Source organism: Sardina pilchardus, chromosome 13 (genome assembly GCF_963854185.1).
Source record: "Sardina pilchardus chromosome 13, fSarPil1.1, whole genome shotgun sequence".
Classification (NCBI taxonomy): Eukaryota; Metazoa; Chordata; class Actinopteri; order Clupeiformes; family Clupeidae; genus Sardina; species Sardina pilchardus.
The window spans coordinates 18,604,925-18,627,147 of record NC_085006.1 but is presented as its reverse complement, the minus strand read 5'-3'; the positions used below and the strand labels follow the sequence as shown (position 1 = coordinate 18,627,147).

General features: G+C 41.9%; 1 protein-coding gene across 2 annotated transcripts; it reads left to right on the top strand.

Moving 5' to 3' along the window:
• The first annotated feature begins 1,856 nt into the window (after positions 1-1,856).
• On the top strand, positions 1,857-21,129 carry rcbtb2 (regulator of chromosome condensation (RCC1) and BTB (POZ) domain containing protein 2). Of its 2 annotated transcripts, none has more exons than XM_062552331.1 (12): positions 1,857-2,219; positions 3,087-3,221; positions 3,830-3,980; positions 6,573-6,739; positions 7,977-8,135; positions 11,931-12,038; positions 12,261-12,403; positions 14,505-14,695; positions 15,245-15,371; positions 16,251-16,390; positions 20,419-20,549; positions 20,888-20,996. In XM_062552331.1, exons 2-12 carry the CDS (start codon positions 3,096-3,098, stop codon positions 20,891-20,893), a joined length of 1,449 nt encoding a protein of 482 aa, XP_062408315.1. In that variant the 5' UTR covers positions 1,857-2,219; positions 3,087-3,095; the 3' UTR covers positions 20,894-20,996. The 2 variants fall into 2 exon arrangements, with proteins under 2 accessions (XP_062408315.1, XP_062408314.1); XM_062552330.1 differs by having other exon boundaries at positions 1,858-2,219; positions 20,910-21,129.
• Positions 21,130-22,223: the final 1,094 nt, after the last annotated feature.

Below are 22,223 nucleotides of genomic sequence, written 5' to 3'. Positions count from 1 at the left end.
GGTTGTTTATATGGTGCTGTGTCCGTCCCACAAGCCTGGTGGTTCCTCATGTTACGCGCAGCCTCATTCCTCTCATTGCAATATGCATGAGCAGCAACTAGACTAAACAGGTGTTGATTGTTGACATACCTTGATTTCACTGTGATCCTATCTTCCTGAACATTTAGAAGTGAAGGCTAATCATTCATCAAATCCCTTCATGCACTCGGCATTCAAAATAAATGTGCTTGATTTATACACCTGTGGAAAGGGACCTGATAAAACCCATGAATATAGCTAAATTGGCAGTTATCCCAGAATGATCTAAATAAAGTCATGCTGTAATACACAGCATGTGTTATAGACAGCATCTGCTTAAAATCTAATGTGATTTAATTAGGGTAATTTACAAGGCATAGTTCTGTTAAGCTATTTGGCTGAAAGTATACGAACTAACCTATGTTCAACCAAGGAAAAAAGTGTCTGGGGAGTGTTTGTCTCAAGGTCATAGTATGAAGGATTAGGGTGAAATTACTCCGAAGCCCAGCACCAGAATTTACCAGAACAGATTCTGTTAACTGTTGTTGTTATAAGACGTCTTGCTTCACTGGAACTGGAATGCGTCTGTCTACAGCACTGTAGAGAAGTTTACCTTAAATGGACATTGTGATGTGTGTGGACAAACTGATGATGAGTGGGTCTAAATGTTCAGGTAGGACACACAACCCGATAAAATTCTGAAAAAGTAGGGACGCTTTGTAAAATGTGAATAAAAAATAGAATGCTTACAAATCATGTCAACCCTATTTAATTGAGAATATTCAAAGACAACATCAAGTATTTAAAGAGAGACATTGTACTGTTTTTTGAAAAATATGTTCATTTCTAATTTAATACCAGCCTATACATGAAGAAATCCACCTGTCCAAGGTGTTTGAGATGTGCACATCTCAAGCACCTTATGGGACAGGTGGATTTGTATGTCTGTATTGCTTCGCCTCTTCATTTAACAACATTCGGTAGGCTAAATGTTTAGGAACTGAGGACAGTTAGAGTTTTGAGAATAAAATTTGGTCCCATTCCTGCCCAATGTAGAATTTCAATTGCTCAACAGTCTGGGGACTTCTTCGACAGGCCATTTTAACACCATGGCTTTTCCTCTATGGGAAATACTGTTGAAATATTTGCAGAATTCATTTTGCCATTGTTTTCCTGAAATGTTCAAGATTATCCCTGGAAAGACATTATGGCAGTGTATATTGCTCAAAACCATATTTCAGAATTGATTGCGCAAGATGCCATACTGCAGCCTAGGCACTAATGCTGCTCCACACCGTAATATGGGTTGGGTTGTGGGTTTCGAACTGAGCACTAAAACAAAATGGATAGGTTGGATAGGCTACTTGGATATGCCCTCTCCTCCCTCTTTAGCCCACATGAGTCAATGTTTTCTTTAAAACAATAGGCTAGCCAGTTTTGATTGGTCTACCCACAGGACCTTTCTCCATTTCTCAGTCCATTTTAAACAAGCCCAGGCCCAGATAAGACAGTGGTATTTTTCGTATTATCTTTTCAATTGAGTTTTTTAATTGAGTAGGCCTATCAAACTGTCCATACAGGTCTGGAAACATATCCTTTTGTTTTCTTTATCATTAGGCCTACACAACTTTTCCAGCATTTTGTTAACCCTGTCCCATCGTCAACAACAGCATCTGCCCATCTGCGCAAATGAATCAATGGGCTATTTGATAAATTTCAGTCAGCCCTTTGTTATGAGGATTCCTAGGAAGACTTTGGATAGGCCTGTAGATTGAATGAACAGGTAGAGGCCAATCCGTCGACGCGTCGTGACATGTGGGCATGCGCGCGACTGTGAAGTAAACAGGGTTTTTTTTACCACTACCGAGGGCGAAATCGTACAGTACACAAACATTGTATCATTGATAACTTTCTCAAGCCTTGAACAGTGGAGCCGACCGAGGGATTCGCCTGCCGTTTGTAAAATAGCTGTAGTGTATGGTCATTTTGCCTCACCAAAGTACACTAGCAGGAAACATTATCGGTCTATGGTCACAACTAGTTAGGCTAGCTACTTTAGCGCTGGCTGTTTAGCTAGCAGCTAACTTCACGTTACCATGTCAGAACGGTAAAGTTGTGGAAAGTAACATGTTGCAAAGTCAAAAAAATCGCCGGCGGAAAGACTGGATGATGAAAGACAACAGCTTTAACATTTAACACGGGTGAGTTTTGTTTTTAATAGTTGCAGATGTAATTTCACGCAAGAGCAATTATAGCAAACACAATTCAACTTATTTTAGGAAAACTCGTGCTAATGTTAATGTTAGCCAACGTTAAACCCAAGACTAGCCCTAGCGTTGATAACGTTTCAGTCATCTGGCTAGCTATCACACGATGGATGGCGTAGGATAACGTTGCGTTTAGTTAAACATAACTGAAGTTATCAAACTTGAGGCAGTAGTACCAATCTACACCCAGCTTGAGCTGATCATAATGTTAACTAACGTTAGTTCGAATCGTTGATTTATGTTATGTGCATTGTATCCTTCAATATCTAGTTTTTCTGGTCAACGTTAACCTTAAGAGGGAAAAGATAAGAGATGCAACATTTGTAACGTTATGCTTGCACATCTGATGTTCTCGTTACAAGTTATCTTGTTTTGAGGCTATATACATCTACCGTAAACTTCTCATATGATAGTTAGCTAGTCTGCTAGCAAGTGTTAGCCTCGGCCAAGATATTTGACACATTGCATTTTAGCATTACAAATGAAGATGTTTGCTAGCTTGCCAAATATTGACAACATTATGAACAAACACAGAGCCAGGTGGAAAACAAACTAGTCAACTCTGACCTCCCCTATTGTTATTCACCTTGTGGAGAAGCCATCTGCAGTATCATTATCGTCAACAGTCAACGTCGTTGGAAATGATCGTTTAATGATATCTATCGATATCTTAGCTACCTAGCTTAGCCGGACCGGTTTGGAATCATTAATTATTATCGTTAGCCTGCTTCATTCTGACTGCTTTTAATGGATAATGTCAATGAATTGGGCATTAAATATCTGAATTGCATTTGTTTACAGCTGGCTAGTATGCTGGACGTGGGGAAGTGGCCTGTGTTTGCACTCTTGCCCCCCGAAGAACTACGGCTCATTCGCCAGGCGTGTGTCTTTGGTAGTGCGGCTAACGAGGCCCTTTATGTCACTGTCAACGATGAGGTAAGCTGCTGGCTGCCAGCAGACGATCGCGGCTGAAGACTGTCAGTTTAGTCTAGTAAACATGGATAGAAAACGGATTGCGGCCTGAGATGTGACATTAACGTATTCGCAGGAGTCAGGACACTGCCTGCTAGCGTTAAATGTCCAGTCTCAGCGGCCCTGACACACAGTAAAGTGACAGATAGTTCCAGATATACGCTAAGTAGATAGAGTGAAGCTATATTTAGGTTTATAATGCTAGTGCAAGCCTTGTTTTGATCCACTGGAGAGCTTTAGTTCATGTCTAGGCCACAGCATTTACCCTCTTTGCCTTGTTGTTTTTGCTAGGGCATAACTGTTTTTAGGAATTGACTATTGTCTTAAAGCCCTTATTATACTTTTCAAAATACAAATTCAATATCAAAAATTGGGCTTGCTCCCTCCCTCTTTCTGCTCAAACCACAGACGCAGCATTTGCAGTTGTGCACATTCATCTGAGGAAATGTGGCTCTGTCCCTTTTCATCAGCAGTTTTATTCATGACCGAATGCCAACCCCTTGCTCAAGCATTTTTTTTTTCTACTAGTTTTATTCCCCCTGTTGAAATGGGATGCCATTTTCCTTGTACAGGTGTTTGCCCTCGGCACCAACTGCAGTGGCTGCCTGGGGCTTGGGGACGTGCAAAGCACCATTGAGGCCCGGAGGATAGATGTCTTGTGCGGGAAGAAGATTGTGTCTCTCAGTTATGGCACAGGCCCACATGTGGTTATTGCTACAACAGGTGAGAGATGATGGTGACTTACCCAAATGTTGCATAAGACTTGATTGTCGCAACACAAGGGTCAGTGGCCCACTGTGAATTATCTTTATCTTCCATGGTTGTTTGGTCTGCGACACAAACAGTATGCAACACAGTATGTTCCTGTAGAGCTTGCTGCTTGCTACACAGCACAGTAGGTTGATTTCTTTGTTTTTGCTGGCTGAATACGATTGGCACTCATCATATTTATAAGTTGATTGGACAGCTCTAAAGTTGTAATTGCTTATCAGTGGTGCATGGATCCATCACAAGCGGAACGCACTCGCCTGATATTCAAATCAACCCGACTGCAACTCGAACCGTGAATATTGATGAAGACGAGATTGATACCGACCCGCAATCCACTTACAAAATATATATTGTATATTATGTTCAAAATTTGTGTTTTGGTTAATGTAAGCTAACATGGCGTGAGCTTTTGTTATTGAGCTATGTTGAACCTTCACATAAACAGGAACAGAAAGACCTCCTAAATAACGTCAGTGTGCCGATGCCATCCAATTGTCAAATGCCTTCATATGCCACACACAGCCTTTCGGGGATCATAAATTATGGCTGCGGTGAAAGTTGGGAAAGTGTCAAGATTATTTTACTGAGTTACTTGTCGTTTAGTCTTGTGCCAACATTGTCACTAGCCTAAAACAAGCTGTTCCACTGCTCAGTGTGGTTAAAGCAATCTAGCTTATTGCTTGAGGAATTGTACTTGAAGTTACTCAGTTGGTCTGGGAGGGCTGACCAGTGCCGCAATTATGATGAAAAATGTTGGTCCTGGCTGTCACAGCATACAGTACCTTTAAATGGCTTTGCAATAAGTGTTTATAACATTACCAGCACTGTTATCATCTTTAAGAAACTCTTGAAATACTTACCATTCTTTGCTTTTCTTTACCTCCATTCTCTACCTTCCCCATCATAGCTGTCAACATTAAGCACTGCAAATAAGGGAGATTTCCCAGGTTTCTCACTGAAAATACGGGGACAATTCTAGAAATAAATGTAATATTGAAAATAAATGTAATTTAATTAAAAAATATATATATATTATATATATATATATATATATATATATATATATATATATATATATATATATTGACAAACTCATGATTATTTTTTTATCAAATGTATTTAAACTGACCCGCCTGCAAATTACCCAAATATTATTAAAGATATTTTTCTCTGACCGTGGTCGGGTGTCCACGAGCACCTGCTCAATTTTAGATGTTCAGCCCACGCACCACTGTTGCTCATGCAATTAACACCAAGTAGTTTGTGACTAGTCAGTGTTATGCTCAAAGCAAAAGGCTGTATGCATTTCTAATGTGCTCGTTAAGGCTGGTGTATGACTTTAACAGAAGACGCATCATGGGAAATGCTCTGGGAATTGTCCTGGGTCTTTTTATTAGTGGAAATGGTCTTTATCAGGCTGCTCAAGGATTCTGGGAATCTAAAGCGCTGTTGACTTCTTCTATATACTTTTGCCATAAAAACATTTGGCACTGTATCATTTATTCAGTTTCAGGGTCAACAGTGCACTAGATTCCCAGCATCCTTTTTTGTGATTGGGAATTAGTATTGGTTTTAAATATTAGTACAAAGACAAACAAAGACCATGGAAAAATTCCTCTCACAATTGAACAATTAAAAAAAAAAAAACATTGGAAAGAGGCTGCGCTCGAAAGTGAAACAGAGCTCTTTTATTGTGTAGAAGGAGCATTGGCCTGATTGATGGGGCTTGGCCTGCCTTCCACTGTTTCCACTGGCAGTTTCCTACCAGTCATGATAGCTGTATGGAGTATGGACCCATTCTGCATAGACTGAAGCAATGCCATTTTTTAGCGTCGATGGGTCTCCTAATAGATACAAACGACTGCAAAAGGGAACCTCTGGGCCGATTCCCAGCATCCTTGACTATTTTTAACTCATGCCTCCTGCCATTAATGATTAATGATAATGGCCGGGTTTCCCAGATTCGTTAAGAAGCACTTAAGTGCTAAGAACTTCTTAGGAGCGCTCTAAGAACGTTCTAAGAAGTTCTTCGCACTTAAGAGCTTCTTAACAAATCTGGGAAACCCGGCCAATATGCGTACATCGCGGGAAAGAAGTGAGTCTAAGCTAAAGAACGTCTGGTAAAAAAATATAAATTCCCCTTTCAATCAATGGTAGCAACATCCAACTTTGCAACAATGGAATCAACCATAACTAGGCCAACCATAACCAGTAACCAGAGAAATTACATCAAGCTGAACAAGTTTCCTTTGTGTGTTAAAAATGCATGCTTGAGTAGCCCAATTTTGTTTATTCAATGCCCATTTATGTATCTCCCACTATACAAAAGTAAAATATTCTTGAATGCTATTCGGCTGCTCTGAAATCATTGGTCAGTATATTGTATTGTATTTATATTCATTATATTGTCATAAGTTGAGTTGGGGTTTTTTTGTCAGGGAAATTCGTGGAATTTTGCATTTGACTTAATGGGAACCCTGTTCTGCTAGCCTCAGAATTGAAATGTGGATATTTCACAGCCATTGACTCCTCTTTCCCCTTCAGATGGTGAGGTATACGCCTGGGGTCACAACGGCTACAGCCAGCTGGGCAATGGCACAACCAACCATGGCCTGACTCCGGCTCTCGTCTCTACCAACCTGCTCAACAAGACCGTGACCGAGGTGGCCTGTGGCTCCCATCACACCATTGCACTCACCACAGATGGAGAGGTATAAGCTCTTTAGCACCCTGCAGGAGAGGTCTGTTCGCATAGTGAAGGATCTCTTTCATTAAAGGGATATTCCGCCATTTTTGGAAATATGCTCATTTTCCACCTCCCCTCGAGCAAAACAATCGATATTTACCTTGTTCCCGTTCATCCAGCCATTCTGTGAATCTGGCGATACAACTTTTAGCTTCAGCCTAGCATAGATCATTGAATCGGATTAGACCATTAGCTTCTCGCCTGCTAGCTTTAAAAGTGACTAAGATTTCTGGTAATTTTCCCATTTAAAACGTGTCTCCTCTCAAGTTAGAAAGTGCAATAAGACCAACTGAAAATGAAACCTGCCGTTTTTCTAGGCTGATTTGACATGGAACTACACTCTCATCTGGCGTAATAATCAAGGCAACTTGCAAACGTACCATAGGCGCAGTGATATCGTACGCAGCATCTGAAAATAGTCCCCATAGACAACAAGCAGTAGTAGTGCCAGTAGCTGCAAGTTGCCTTGATTATTACGCCAGATGAGAGTGTAGTTCCATGTTAAATCAGCCTAGGAAAACGCCAAGTTTCATTTTCAGTTGGTCTTATTGCACTTTCTAACTTGAGAGGAGACACGTTTTAAATGGGAAAATTACCAGAAATCTTAGTCACTTTTAAACATGAAGCTAGCAGGCGAGAAGCTAATGGTCTAATCCGATTCAATGATCTATGCTAGGCTGAAGCTAAAAGTTGTATCGCCAGACTCACAGAATGGCTGGATGAACGGGAACAAGGTAAATATCGATTGTTTTGCTCGAGGGAAGGTGAAAAATTAGCGTATTTCCAAAAATGGCGGAATATCCCTTTAAATAAGTACAACACATGAATGTGTTGCTTCCTGAAAGGACAACAACAAACCCTCAGTTTATTGATTGGCCGAGTTAGATAGATAGAGTCTTTATTGTCCTATTAAAGGATATTCTTCTTCACACACGTCATTACATTCCATGAAAAGACAGCAGCATTTGATGTTGATCACATGTTGATCACATCACAGTCTCATACACATAACTTATCACACATCACATGTAACATATAATACGACACCCACCATAATTATGTTAATTATGCTGAAAAGATCATCTGTGTCAGTGGTTCAGATATGGAGAATAGGCTGGCTTTCAATATGTACACAAGGCCTTTATATGTAGACACCTGCTTATCCTTCCCCGGCTCATTATAAACCCATTGTCCGTGTCCAGGTGTACGCTTGGGGCTACAACAACTCTGGACAGGTGGGTTCCGGGTCCACGGCCAATCAGCCTACGCCAAGACGGGTCAGCAGTTGCTTGCAGAACAAGGTGGTGGTGAACATTGCCTGCGGACAGCTCTGCTCCATGGCTGTGCTGGATAACGGGGAGGTAAGCCAGTTCCTCACAGATGTATGAGCGTAACAGAGATTTGAACTGTTGAATATGAACTGAGCGGAGTAACAGCTCAACTCTGAGGTGCCAGAGAAGAACAGTCTCCAGTATTGTGTGTAAAAGCTGATAAATTGATGCCTTCAGCATTTTTAAGACCAAGTAGGAAGAATGTCTGAACTACACCCAGTGTACCCTCTAGACGCCATCATAGTCCTAAAATTAAACACAGAGAGAAAAAACTGTTACCTACATAAATTGGAGGATAATGAAAGCACAAATTTAAACAACAATGGTTTGAAATGAATTGCAAGTTTGATTGTCTTCACACTTGGAAGAAACAGAGTGAATGAATGAATGAATGAATGAATGAATGAATGAATGAATGAATGAATGGATGAATGAATGCAATGGTTCCCCTAGAATCTCTTCCAGCAGTGGTGCTAGGGTCCGGTAAGCAGTTTTTATGACTTTTTATGTGAAAGAAATGAATGACACTGGGACCACACACAGATTCATCATTTAAATCAAAAGGGCACGTGGAGAGTGGAGGTGTCCACCAAGTTTCACTTATGTTTTCATTGCGAGAAAATAGGTTACTGTATGGAAAATACTTTTTCATTCATTCATTCATTCAACCTTTATTTATTCTCGGAGAGTCATTGAGGGTAGCCCTCATTTTCAATGAAGCCGAGATTACAGAAACAATGCATGGAACAAGAGATGTTCAAATAAGATAATAATAAGAAAATATACATTGCATTATAGAGGAGGAAGGGGGAAATAAAAATAATAAAATAAAAATACATGAAATAATAATAATAAAATAATAACAACAAAAATAATAATAATAAAAAATAATAATAACAATAATAATAAAGACATTTACTTAAAGCAGGTACAAATTGGCATAGGACGGTTTGTGACCACAGACTTGAATTGACTATATGGAATTATAGAGTTCATTTTTAAATTGCATTGAAGATTATTCCAGGAAGTAGGGGCACCATAACAAAAGGCTGACTTGCCCAACTCAGAATGGACACGAGGAACTTTAAGCATCAAAGAGTCATTTGATCTAGTCTGATAGGCACCAGAATTCCACATAAGCATATCTGAAATATAACCTGGTAGTTTTTCAACAATACCCTTGTAAATAAACAGATACCAATGACGTCGTCTCTTCTCTGTCAGAGATGACCACCCGACCCTATCATATAGAACACAATGATGAGTGCTATAGCCATCACCAGTAATGAATCTCAGGGCAGAATGGTAGACTGAGTCCAGGGCTTTTAGTGAAGAAGCAGTAGCATTTTTATATATCACATCACCATAGTCTAGAACTGACATGAAAACTGCTTCAACAACTTTTTTCCTACTTTCCATAGGGAGGCTGGCCTTGTTTCTGTAGAAGAAACCAATTTTTTTTCTCAGTGTTTTTACTAGGATGGCTACGTGGTAATTAAATGTGAGTTTGTCATCCAGCCAGATACCAAGATATTTGTATTCAGAGACTTTATCAATGCTTGAACCAGTTACAGTTGTTATTTGCATGCTATTAACCTCAATGTTCCTTGCTCTAGTAAATAACATAAATTTAGTTTTCTTCTCATTTAGTACTAATTTAAGATTAATGAATACTTTGAAGTTCCCTTTGAGTCGAATCTGGGACTCAGATTCGACTTAGCCTGTGCTGCGCCTCTCCAAGTTTTGCGAAAATTCTACTGGTAGTTTTTACAATATTTTTGACAAAATACTACACCGCAGTTAGCTATGGTGCAGTAATTGGAAGCTCTTGATGGCACGTCGGCAGGATAATTTAAAAGGCAAATGCGCCTGCCTTGTGCCTCTGCCCTAATTCTGATACAGTGGCGGCAAAAATAATGTACCATGGCAAACTGATCGTAGAGAAAACGCTGTATACCAGTTACTAGAATTTAATAATGTCAAGGAAAGAGAGCATTTATTTATTTAAAAGGACTTGTTCTGTCTTCAGAAAGGCATTGAACATGGCACTCCTGTACAAATACAGCTGTGTTGTGGAATACACTGCATTGCAAAAAAAAAAAAAAAATAATCAGCTTTTATTCATTGTGGCCACTGACCTGTCAGTTTGCTTATCTGGAATCGTAACCTCACAATGGCTTGTTACTTGAATTCAGTATCTTGTTGTGAGATGACTGCATCACTTCACATGCGGTTCAGTTCGGTACAGTACGATACGCAGGTATTTTACATTGTAGCTAACTAGGTAGGATGGTTAGCATCCCATTATTTACTAGCTGAGACGACTATTGGCAGTCGACGATTAAGTATGGGTACCATTCCAAACTGTATTGTACTGTACTGAAATAAACCATGTCACTACATGGAAACATGCCATTACTGTGAGGAAATAATTTCTGATGAGCATGAATCCGTATATGTTGACCCTGCTTTTTACCCAGTTTTATCCTTTGCAAATATGTGCACGTAAGCTTTAATAATATACTCCAGTGGGCATGCTTGGCTTCATGTCAATATACTGTTATTCACTGATGTGTTTTTATATGCTAGTTGCATAAGTAAAATGGTTGGGTTAATTTGATTTAAAATGCCTGAAGGGCCTGTCACTGTTCACAACATGGGCTAACCAGCCAAATGTATCCTGAGAAGATGCCATATTATATAATTGGTTGTGGTTGTTGTTGTGTGTGTGTGTGTGTGTGTGTGTGTGTGTGAGTGAAATGTTTTACACTTGAAACTGTAAATGCTTGTCTGGTCTTGTCAAGCAGTGGGATATCATGGACGTGGAAAGTCAGGGAATGTTATGATGGGAGTTGTGTTGTAGCACTTTAAAATTGATTTGCCAAAATACATTAATACAAATATACTGTATTTCCACACAAAATTGGTGTATATGTGGTTAGTAGCTTTACTGCTTGCGACTTGTGGTTAGTCCAACTTGTTTATTCAATGCCCATTTATTCCTCTCCCATTCTAAAAAAAGTAAGATTCCTGAACATTATGTGGCTCATCTGAAATCTTTGGACGGTACATTGTACCATTCATTATATACTGTAGTAGGTCATGGAATTTCAGGGGTTTTTTTTTAGGAATCTTTCATTTGACTTGGAGTGGGAAGTCTGATTGTGAGACTAAACAATCAAGTCTAGTTTATTTAAATAGTGCAATGTGCTTTACATGAACAAAAGTAGAGAAGAATGGTGAATCTAAACATGAAAGTATACTGTAAAAAGTAAAGTACATAAGATATTAAAAAAAAAAAACATAAAAGACAGAAGGTAGAATAATTCAGATTAAAACATTTTAACTTTGAGTTAAAAGGAAGTTCCAAATGACCAAATTTTGATCAGTGTTTGTCTCCTGCTATCTTTGCTTCTAGTGTAATGAAATGAAACAATACTGTTATCCCTCTATCAAACCGAATTCAATGCACTCCACTGTCTTCTTCCGTTGGTGAATTGCATCTGAGCAAGCACGCTGTGCCGTTCCTCGGGATGCATTTTAGTTATGTAATGAGATGAAACGACGAAACTATGTCAACAAGGCCCTCATAATACCATTTAATCAAGAGTCATGCTGGAAAATCAGGTTTTATAAATGTTATCCTGTGATGGGGTTATGATGGTAGATTTCAAGTACTTGAAACCTTTTTCACTCGCTGCAAATGGCCTTTTTTTGTTCTGTTCACTGATCTTTTCACTCGGCTTAATATGAGTGATTCCATAGTCTTGTATAGCTCAGGCAGTGGTACTAATAATACATCGTTGTCTTGTGTTCTCTGTGCAGGTCTACGGCTGGGGCTACAACTGCAATGGGCAGCTTGGCCTGGGCAACAACGGCAATCAGCAGACACCGTGTAGAATTGCCGCTCTTCAAGGCATAACTATTGTACAGGTAAGAGTTTGGAGGATGGAAATAGTTAACTACTTGTGTTTGGTGTTTCCCCTATCCTTTCTGTTCAAGTCTACATGCAGAAACACAAGTGTTCAGTCTAATGACAACCTGAGAAATATTTGGACTGATCTCAGTGCTCCTTCATGGTTTGTGTCTTGTGCTGACTTGATATTTTCCTTCAGGTGGAAAGGGGTTTTTCTTAACGTTGTTCTTCCTGCTCAGGTGGCCTGCGGATATGCTCATACCTTAGCACTCACAGATGAAGGATTTATTTATGCTTGGGGCGCCAACTCCTATGGGCAACTTGGCACAGGGAACAAGAGCAACCAAGCAGTACCCACACTGATCAACATGGATAAGGAGAGGTGATCTATTCATTCATTATTGTGTGTGTGTGTGTGTGTGTGTGTGTGTGTGTGTGTGTGTGTGTGTGTGTGTGTGTGTGTGTGTGTGTGTGTGTGTGTGTGTGTGTGTGTGTGTGTGTGTGTGTGTGTGTGTGTGTGTGTCACGTCTCACGTCACGCCTCAAAGTCGACAGTGGGTGCGTCTAGTTTGACGTTGTTTGGTTGAGAAATGCAAAAATATTGTGTAAAAACCGTTTATGTACTTACCACTCCCCTCCCACGTTCCCCCCTTCACATAGCACTAACTTGAAACTTGGTTGGCAGCGAGATGAAAAATAATGCGTTGCTGTGCACCGGCCTCTCTGAGAATGCGGGGGATACTCTGGCACCCCAAATTGAAGAGCGGTTTCAGACCGTCACACTTCTGTAGAGCAGTGATTCTCAAACTTTTTACAATGAGTACCATCTCAGAGAACAGTTTACTCTCCTAGTGCCACCATTATGACCGGCATTAGAACATTACATTACATTACAGTTTTGTTGTTTGTTTGTTTTTTCATGAAAGGCAAAAAAATTTAAATAATTTAAAAATTGTTTAAATGTAGCGATTTTTCATTATATATAATTTTCTATAATTTGAAGTAATTATTTTGACTTCATGAAATCAGACATCTTGGAGACTCCCGGAGTACCACAACAGAGAGTCCGCGTACCACCAGTAGTACCCATGCCACAGTTTGAGAACCACTGCTGTAGAGCACTCATAGGCTGGGCTACATGGGCTCTGTAGCTGAGGAGACAGAGCGGCCGTGTGCATCATTTAACCTGGGTGTTATGGCACAGCATTGTTCCATTTCCACTCCGCGGCTGACGTGGCATTGCGCTATGGGCTTGCTACGGGAATAAACATGGCTTGATGTGGGCAATGCACTAGTGTTTATGATTTCTACACTTAGCCAGATGGATGGCTCTGGTGTCTGATTGTAGGGCTCTGGTCCATTATCTCCAATAAAATAGGGTCTCTGCAGCTCCTTAAAACGTCTTAATTTTATTTTTGGCCTACAAATGGAATTGCAGGATGTCATTAAATTTGATCTCGAGCAGAGTGACTCATGTTTTGCACACTTTATTGTTTTATTTTACCTGTCTGTCCTAAAGCAATGGCCATTTCTGCCCTGACACAGCTGTGGTTATCAGTCATCAGACTGCATTCAGCTCACCCCACATCCTGATCCGACATTTTCTTGTTATTAAAGAATTAAATGTTCATGATGGTCCATTGAATGGGATATCATGCCTTTTTTCCCACAGTCTGTGTCTTAATCAGTTTGCTCTATTCAGGTATTTGGCATAAAGATCTTTTTACCAATCTGACTTTGTTTCTACAAGTTGATCATATTCATCATCAACCCCAACTCAACTGGGCGCTTCAGTCCATAATTCTATGGAACCTAACCATTGTTTTACAGGAAATTCTCGTAAAAGGGAAAGTAACTGAGATCCGATATGTCTCATCTCAAAGTTTTGGCAGCTCGTTATGGGTACTGTTAGAACATGCTGCTGCCTGACAGTAAACCTGTCATCTTAAGTATATGATGGTTATCGGTCTAACAGTCTTCTGTAATAAACTATGTACATTGTTGGTGCTTTGTTTTATGCGTAGAGACCCTGAGCAAGCTACTGACGAGGTTTGGTGCTGGTCTGAACAATATTACTGGTTAAAAAATGCTATTTGGGAAACGTTTAGTTCACTGCCCTTAGCTAATCGACGCTTTGTGGTTTAGGGCTATAACGTACGCTAGTGCAAGCTCTGTAGCACTTAAATCAACAAAAAATACTGGCTCCACTGCTTATTTGATGTGTTTTCATGCAGAAAGGAATTGAATTTCCCCTTGGGGATAAATAAAGTATCTATCTATCTATCTATCTATCTATCTAGAAAGAGCCTGGGGTACATTTTTGCTTGGGTTACACTTAGATAACCTCAAGGCAAGCTCAAGCAAAACCCTCTCAGTATTGGTGCAGTGCCAAGATGCTGGCACAGATTCCACCCCTACACTCTCCGTTGTAACCCAACACTTTTGACTCCCCTCCTCTCCTCCTCTCGCTCCTCATTTGCTCAGGATGGTGGAGGTAGCCGCCTGTCACACCAGCCACACCTCCGCTGCCAAGACGCAGAGCGGCCAGGTCTACATGTGGGGCCAGTGCCGAGTTCAGGCCGTGGCGTGCCCGCATCTCACCCACTTCGCCGCCACTGACGACGTGTTTGCCTGCTTCGCCACGCCCGCCGTAACGTGGCGCCTCCTCACCGTGGGTGAGTATCGTGTGTGGGGGGGGTCATGGTTCCCCTGAGGTGACTCTTTTACGTGATGACTCATTTCAGAGGAGTTTCTTTGGAAGCCCATAAACATGATGTACATTCGTTTCCTGTGTATTAGCCACATTGTGTATAAGCCGCAGGACAGTGTTTTATGCTAAATAAAAGAAACAGAACCACATCAATACCATATCAACTGCACCCGTATATTAACCTCGTAGCTCAAGAAAATTAGCAAAAACAATGTATAAACCGTGGCTACAGTAATAGTCAGGAAATTACGGTATGTGTTTATTTGAGAGACATGACAGAAATATGGTGTTGGTCCTTTTTAATATCCTATTTTAGAATGGAATGCCCCCGAATTGTTGAATCACTGCGCTCTGGTTGATGGTAGCGATGTGCTTGTTGATACTAACTGGTGCTGAAAGAAAGGAGGGAAACATTGCCATTTATAGATGACTTTTCACATGGAACCCATGTATTCAAATAGTAGTTACTCTCAACAACGGACAGGCAGCCTTAACAGCCTCCTTGGTCTCCTAGATGGGGATGACTACTTGACGGTTGCCCAGTCACTCAAGAGGGAGTTCGACAGCCCGGAGATCTCGGACCTCAAGTTCCTGGTGGATGGGAAGTTCATCCACGTCCACAAGGCCCTTCTGAAAATCAGGTGAATGTTTTCTCTGGCTCCTGCCCCTGTTGAACCAAAATAAACTACCCTGACTGTTGATTGAGTCGTGTTTTGAGAGCAACAGCTTTTCTCAGGCCTACGGCCCATTCCATACATCTGACAGCAGATCACCTACGTTGGCCTGACTGTTCCATCTCATAGCATCAATACTGTTTCAGAGATGTATTCAAAGTCAGAACTGAACTTGTCAAATGGTACAAACTAACCACTGATGAAGACCACAAACCGCATGTGTTTAAAGTCCGCTATTCCCGGGATACATTCATTTAAACTCTCATTGTCTGGATTGCATCAGAACGCATTTAGCGTTTACGCCAGGGTTTCTGAAACTTTTTGGTTCCAATGTCCCGTTGTGTGGGAAAGAATTTTCCGAGGCCCGTTTATAAATGTACTAATTAAGCACATGCCATCTGTATTCCCTCAATTTGTGGCCAGGGTCACTATCCCCTGTTTTCTGACAGCAGGTTGCCACTGGTTTCATAGAGGAGAGCTGCCAGCTCCCATCCCTCTATATAGAACTCAGTTAGACTGCATCAGTCCCCCTAGTCAGTGTGTCTGCTCATGTGTGGGGGGCCATACGGTCCCATCCTGTTTACATGAGGAGGAAGCCACCACAGGGAAACATCTCGCAGGGTTTCCCCTTCCGCTGTTTTACACACACACACACAAACACACACACACACACACACACACAATCTAGACAGGAGGGAATGCATGTGTAATGCTGCAGGTATGGGAATCATTTTTGCTTTGTTTTCGGATAGAGAGCCAAGCAAGGCCCTACTTAACCTGGGCAGATGGACTTGATACTCTTGTGTTTTTTCTCATCCTTCATCACTTCTCTTGACGCCTTGGCAGGTGTGAGCATTTCCGTGCTCTGCTGAACGAGACCGATGAGGACTCCATCGAGATCCACCAGTTCCCCTACCTGGTATACCGCGCCTTTCTGGAGTACCTGTACACAGATACCATCAACCTGCCACCTGAAGATGCCATAGGTATGCATGCCATTCTTCTTGTGAAGAATATACGTCAGTGCCAGTGCAAAACATGGGTTGCCTTAAATAGCATTTCACAAGGTCTGTTTTAGAGAGCAGGGTTTCCTTGTCGAGGTACGGTATGCGGTGCTAGCTATATTTCCGCAAAGCAATCCTCAGGTCGTCATCATCTGACTGCTTTGAGATATTAATAGAAGTTCCCAATGGAATGATGCGTGAGACAGTTAGATCATGCATCGAGAAGTTGGTTTTATCAATTTAACTAGAGAGAAGAATTTGCCACTTGCACCAAAGGCTCTCAGTGCTGCCGTTTGACTTCCGGTGGAGCGTTAACTATATTGAAACGGCATCTTCTGTTATATACTGCTCCTTAAATATTCACTGAGACACGGAATGTCTTGTTTGCCCAATAATACAAATTTCAACGTGCACAAATCCTTCTTTATCGTAACGTGTTGACTCGCTAGGTGCCACACCCAACCGGGTCCGTGTAAACACTAATTACCAAAGCAATAGCGGCAGGTTCGAACACACCGGAAATCAAATGAGCGTATTAGAGCTTTTAGTGCAAGCAAATTATTGGAGATGTATTTGTGTAATTTCAGTGGCTTCTGCATTGGACCCTTAAAAGCCCTCTGTTCGCAATCTAAGAATAAGAAATACTTTATTCATCCCAAAGGATTTTTGGCTGTCACAGCTAATAAGTACATGCGGCCTGTGGCAACAGTCTGACATACAATTCAGCTACTATTTATCAAGTGCACCACAGAGCTGTGTGATAAATGTCTTTGTAAAACCATTATCATTAAGTGTCCCTTACAGCAAACATCTTTGCTTCATTCTTCACTGACAAAGTAGCTGCTGTCAGTCTGAACTGTACAGTCACAACCTGGTTCCCCCGGCTAAGGGCGCAACAAGAAACCCAACATCCACCCGTCCTATTGCATATCCTCAGTCTTGCCTGGTTTATGTTTGTGTAATGTTTATAGTTCCTATAGCTCCAAAGCAACTTGACATCAATAAACATTACCAGCAGATATTTAATAATTATAACACAATAAATAACACCAGATTAGATATCTATCTATTGATGCAAGGAACGTCTGTCTGTGTGTCATTCTGTGTGTGTGTGTGTGTGTGTGTGTGTGTGTGTGTGTGTGTGTGTGTGTGTGTGTGTGTGTGTGTGTGTGTGTGTGTGTGTGTGTGTGTGTGTGTGTGTGTGTGTGTGTGTGTGTGTGTGTGTGTGTGTGTGTGTGTGTGTGTGTGTGTGTGTGTGTGTGTGTGTGTGTTACTCGCATAACTCTCGAACCGCTCATCCGACTGACCTAAAATGTTACATATGTATTGCTAATGACATGCGTGAGTGCAGTGCGAAGTTTGGTCGCTTTTAGACATCAAATGACAAAGATATTGTTACATTAAGCGAAATACAACTCTACCGCAATCCCACAATTCTACCGCTCTCCGCACTAGCCACTCCCCCTGATATCTCTCACTTACTCCAGCATAGAAACAAAAAAGCCCATTTCGCTGACAAACTCACGTGTTGCCATTGCCATTCATGGAAATTACGATGTTTCACGTAAACAACGGACCGTTTCAAGATTGTTCATGTTGGCTTAAACATGCTGAGTCCGACACACATGCACCCATGTTGGTAAGCAGGCTGTTAAAGTCACGTAACGTTGCATAGGCTACTCATCAACGACCGCGGTTGCCTAGCGCTGTTACCTGATCAGATTGCTGATCTTGCAACATTATGCCGACACACGTCGGTAGCATTCTGTTAAGATTTGCATTTAAAACAGCCGCTCTTAATTCTATCGGGACAGATCGGCTAAAGGCATAACATTCATTCAAACATCACTTCCGAATTCATAGAACTGGCATGGCCATGGGATAGCTTATTTAGGCCATCATTTCCCAACAACAGCAAAAACGCACGGGTAGGCCTATTTAATGTGTCTAATATTGCCATTAGCTGCAACTCAATCGCCTTTCCCCTTCACTTTTTTTACTTTGCAAAGAGAGTAAAAAGCTCTACTAACTGCACGGGCCTGATTCTACATCATCACCAATCGAACATGATCTACCTGCATCAGCGTCATTGGGCAACACGTTTCTTGGAAAACATTGTTTGCACGGGCACCGCACTAGTATAATTAATTCAGACTTTTTTTTTTTTTAGCATTCAGACTCAAGGAGTGCATTGTGCTCCCTGATATAATGTATTTCAACAATCAAAGGCACCAAAATGCATGTCATTGTTCTCTGTCGTCTTGCTCATCATCTTTGGTTACCCAAATGTCTCCCAGATCTTCCTAATTATCACTTGAATAATAGAGGCTAGAGACTGTTTTCCTACAAGCATACAAATGAGAGTACCTGTATTCTGTCCTTAACCATAAACATTGATGGTAAAAGAATGTTGCACAAATAGGTTTTGTCAGCAGTTGGCACTCGGCAAACGAGAAAGTTCTGCTATGGATAATTTCACTCAACATGAAAACAAGCCATTGCATGAATATGATAATCGTAGTTGTTAGGACTCCAAAGCACAACAAACTTTCTGGCATTGAGCTATCAGACAGTTAAGACTGAAATAGCCCTATAACCCAGACTTCACATTGCAGCTTATGCTCTGTCACTTCCTTCAGTCAGTCTCTCTGTGAGGTGTCTACGAGCCTTACATGTAACCGTACTGCTATATGCCAGCTGGACCCATTTCCATCCAGCCTCCTCCAAGCCGTATCTTCTAGCATCACAACAACAATCACAATTGGTGATTAATGCTTCACTGGATTCTGATACTTTTCCAACTTCTGCTACTGCTACTCAAAAGCAGAGAGAACTAGAAATGTGCATCTCCGTGGAGGAGCTGCAAGAGTGTGCTTGCTCACCAGGGGGCAGTGATGTAAACGCCTGAACAGTCCCCCATTCATTTCAATTGGGAAACGCCTCTGGTGGAGCATGGCGGAACTACAAGGGTCTAAAAACGGGAATACCGGGAAAAACGACAACCAGCAGCCATCCGACATTAACAAGCAAACCTACACCGGATCGGGCCTGATTCTTTAGTGTTTGAACCGCGTCGATAGCTCAAACGCTCTAGGAGAAGAGGCGTCTTAAAAAAACGGCCGACGGATAACAATAGATGGGCTTGCCTTGCAGCAAACCCACTAACTACCGCCTCCTCTAGCTCCTCCCCCCATCTCTTTCTAAGGCTATGGAAAGAGTGGCTTCCAGTCACCTCACACAATTCCTCTCACGTAATGACCTCCTGGAATCCTAATCAGACTGCCGTTAAAAGTGACCACTCCAATGAAACCGCTCCGTTTTCTATGATTGAAGCCTCTTGAAGATGGCGACGCTCTGGGTAGCCTTGGCCGGAGCGAACAGCTCGGTCCTCGGTACTCATCTTGCTCGACTTGTCAGCCGCTTTTGACCTTGTCAAACCACCATCCATACTGTCTCTACTCTTAAACATGGGCATTACAAGCAGCGCTAACTCCTGGTTTGAATCCTTTCCATACTGGGCGATGGTTCAATGCGTCGTGTCGAGCAGTGTTTCCTTGTGGATGTACAGCATGTACAGTACAAGACACTAGCCACGTTTCCTCAAAGCATTCCTCAGGTTGTCATCATCTGACAACCTGAGGAATGCTGCTTTGTGATATTAATAGCAGTTTCCCAATGGAATGATGTGTGAGATTCAGAGAGTCAGATCATAGGCGATGGTTTAATATGTCATGGCTAGGTCAAATGTCCACGTCTCACCACAGGGGTGCCCCTTGTGTACACTACCTGGGTCCGATTCTCCACTCATATGGCTCTCGAGTCACTGCTACGCAGATGATGCTCACCTATGTCTGTTTTTCCCTCCTGATGACACCACAGACTGGGATTTCAGTCTTCTTGGATTTGGGTGTGGAAGCACAGCATTTTCATTTTGAATAATGTTGATTTCCTCATGTGTTATCAGCCTTCCCTTAATATCGTGTGTGTGTGTTTTGTTTGTTTGCGGTCAGGACTGCTGGATCTGGCCACCTACTACAGAGAGACTCGGCTGAAGCGGCTTTGCCAGGAGACTATCAAGAGGGGCATCTCCGAGGAGAACGCCATCACACTGCTGTCGGCCGCCGTCAAGTATGAGGCCCGGGTAAGAATACATTCTTGACCCTCAAGCATGTGCATGGACATACGCACGCACACACGCACACACGCACACACACGCACGCTACCCTCATGCTATGCCTGGATGCTATTCACAATATTCCGTAGCCAACAATGGGGGTCGCCATGACACCGAAAACGGTTATCTATTTCCAGTGAAGCTGCGTTGTATCCGTTTTAACGTGACTGTTGGTGAATACACAAATCCATTTAGCATTTTTTTGCGTGCATAACAGACACAGACACAGACACTTTTCTGACTACAATCACGGGAATGTCATCATGGGTTCCTGTCCCCTTCCCTTGGTTTTATACCTTCTCCAGCTCTGACCTTTTGGGTTTGCAGGACCTGGAGGAGTTCTGCTTCAAGTTCTGCGTCAATCACCTGACGGCCGTCACTCAGACCCAGGCATTCAATGACATGGACCACGACCTGCTCAAGAACTTCATTAGCAAAGCCAGCCGCTACGGGGCCTTCAAAAACTAGGAACCCTCCCAGAGCCTGAGAGCCCGTGAAGAATGGAGACAGGCGGGGAGAGGAAGTATATGGAAGCCGGGATGGGGGGGGGCGGGGGGTTAGATGGCTGTTGAGGCTGGTGGCCAGATGCCCAGATGCCAGCCAGGCATGACTGTGCACTTTCTGCTGCAGGCCCGTGAGCACATGGAAAGCCAAGGCAGGAGAGGAGGGCCAATGCCAAAAACACTTGACTGCCCAGTCGGGGCTGAGATGAAGGAGGGTCAGCCTTACGGGAAAGGGTTCACCAAACCACACCACACCACACCTGCTCACACAGCTCATTGGAAAGGGACGTGGATATGGATTGACTGTTATATATGTATATTTTTAACTGTAGTCGAAGCCACACACCAGTGTAGCTGCTCACAAGGTGAAATAACTCATTAAAGGGAGTTCTTGAAAGGAAATGTCCCCAGCATCACAATATTCTCTCTCTGTCTCTGTCCATCTGTCTCTCTATCTATCTCTGTCTCTCTCTCTCTATCTATCTATCTCTCTCTCTCACACACACACACACACCACACACCTCATTCCCTTTTATATGTATATATATTTGATTGATCTAATAGGACACAATTTCAGTGTATAGCGTTTATACATATAAGTCGCAAGACTTATGCATAAGTTGCATTAGACTGGGTCCCTGATCGCTTTGCCTCTCTCACTAGTGCCCCCTGGACTCAGTCTTGAGAACATGCTCCCAAATAAAACCCTTCATTTTGTTGGTAGTAGATTTCAAAAAGGGCCGTTCTTCTCCCAAGTGAACTGTGTGCATAAAGAGGGTTGTGCTGTGTTTAGGGTGTTGTCTGTGACACCACCACTCTGATGATTTGTTTTCTGTTTTTGAGAAAACAAGCCTTTCCACTGAGAGGTCAACAGCACCATAAACAACAGCAAAATGAGAGTCTACAGTAGGTCTTCAAAAAATGTTGCTGTACCAGATAGTGTAATTTGAAAGCACATCTCTTTGTTAATATATATATTTTTGTTTTATTATACCACGATTTACTAAAAAAAAAAATGAAAATCCAACAAATATATGAAACAATGCACTTCTGTTACCTGTGGCAAAGTATCCATGTTTGTGCTTTTTGTTATTGTTTTGCACATCAAAAACATCCAATTACTGCTTCATGTCCAGTG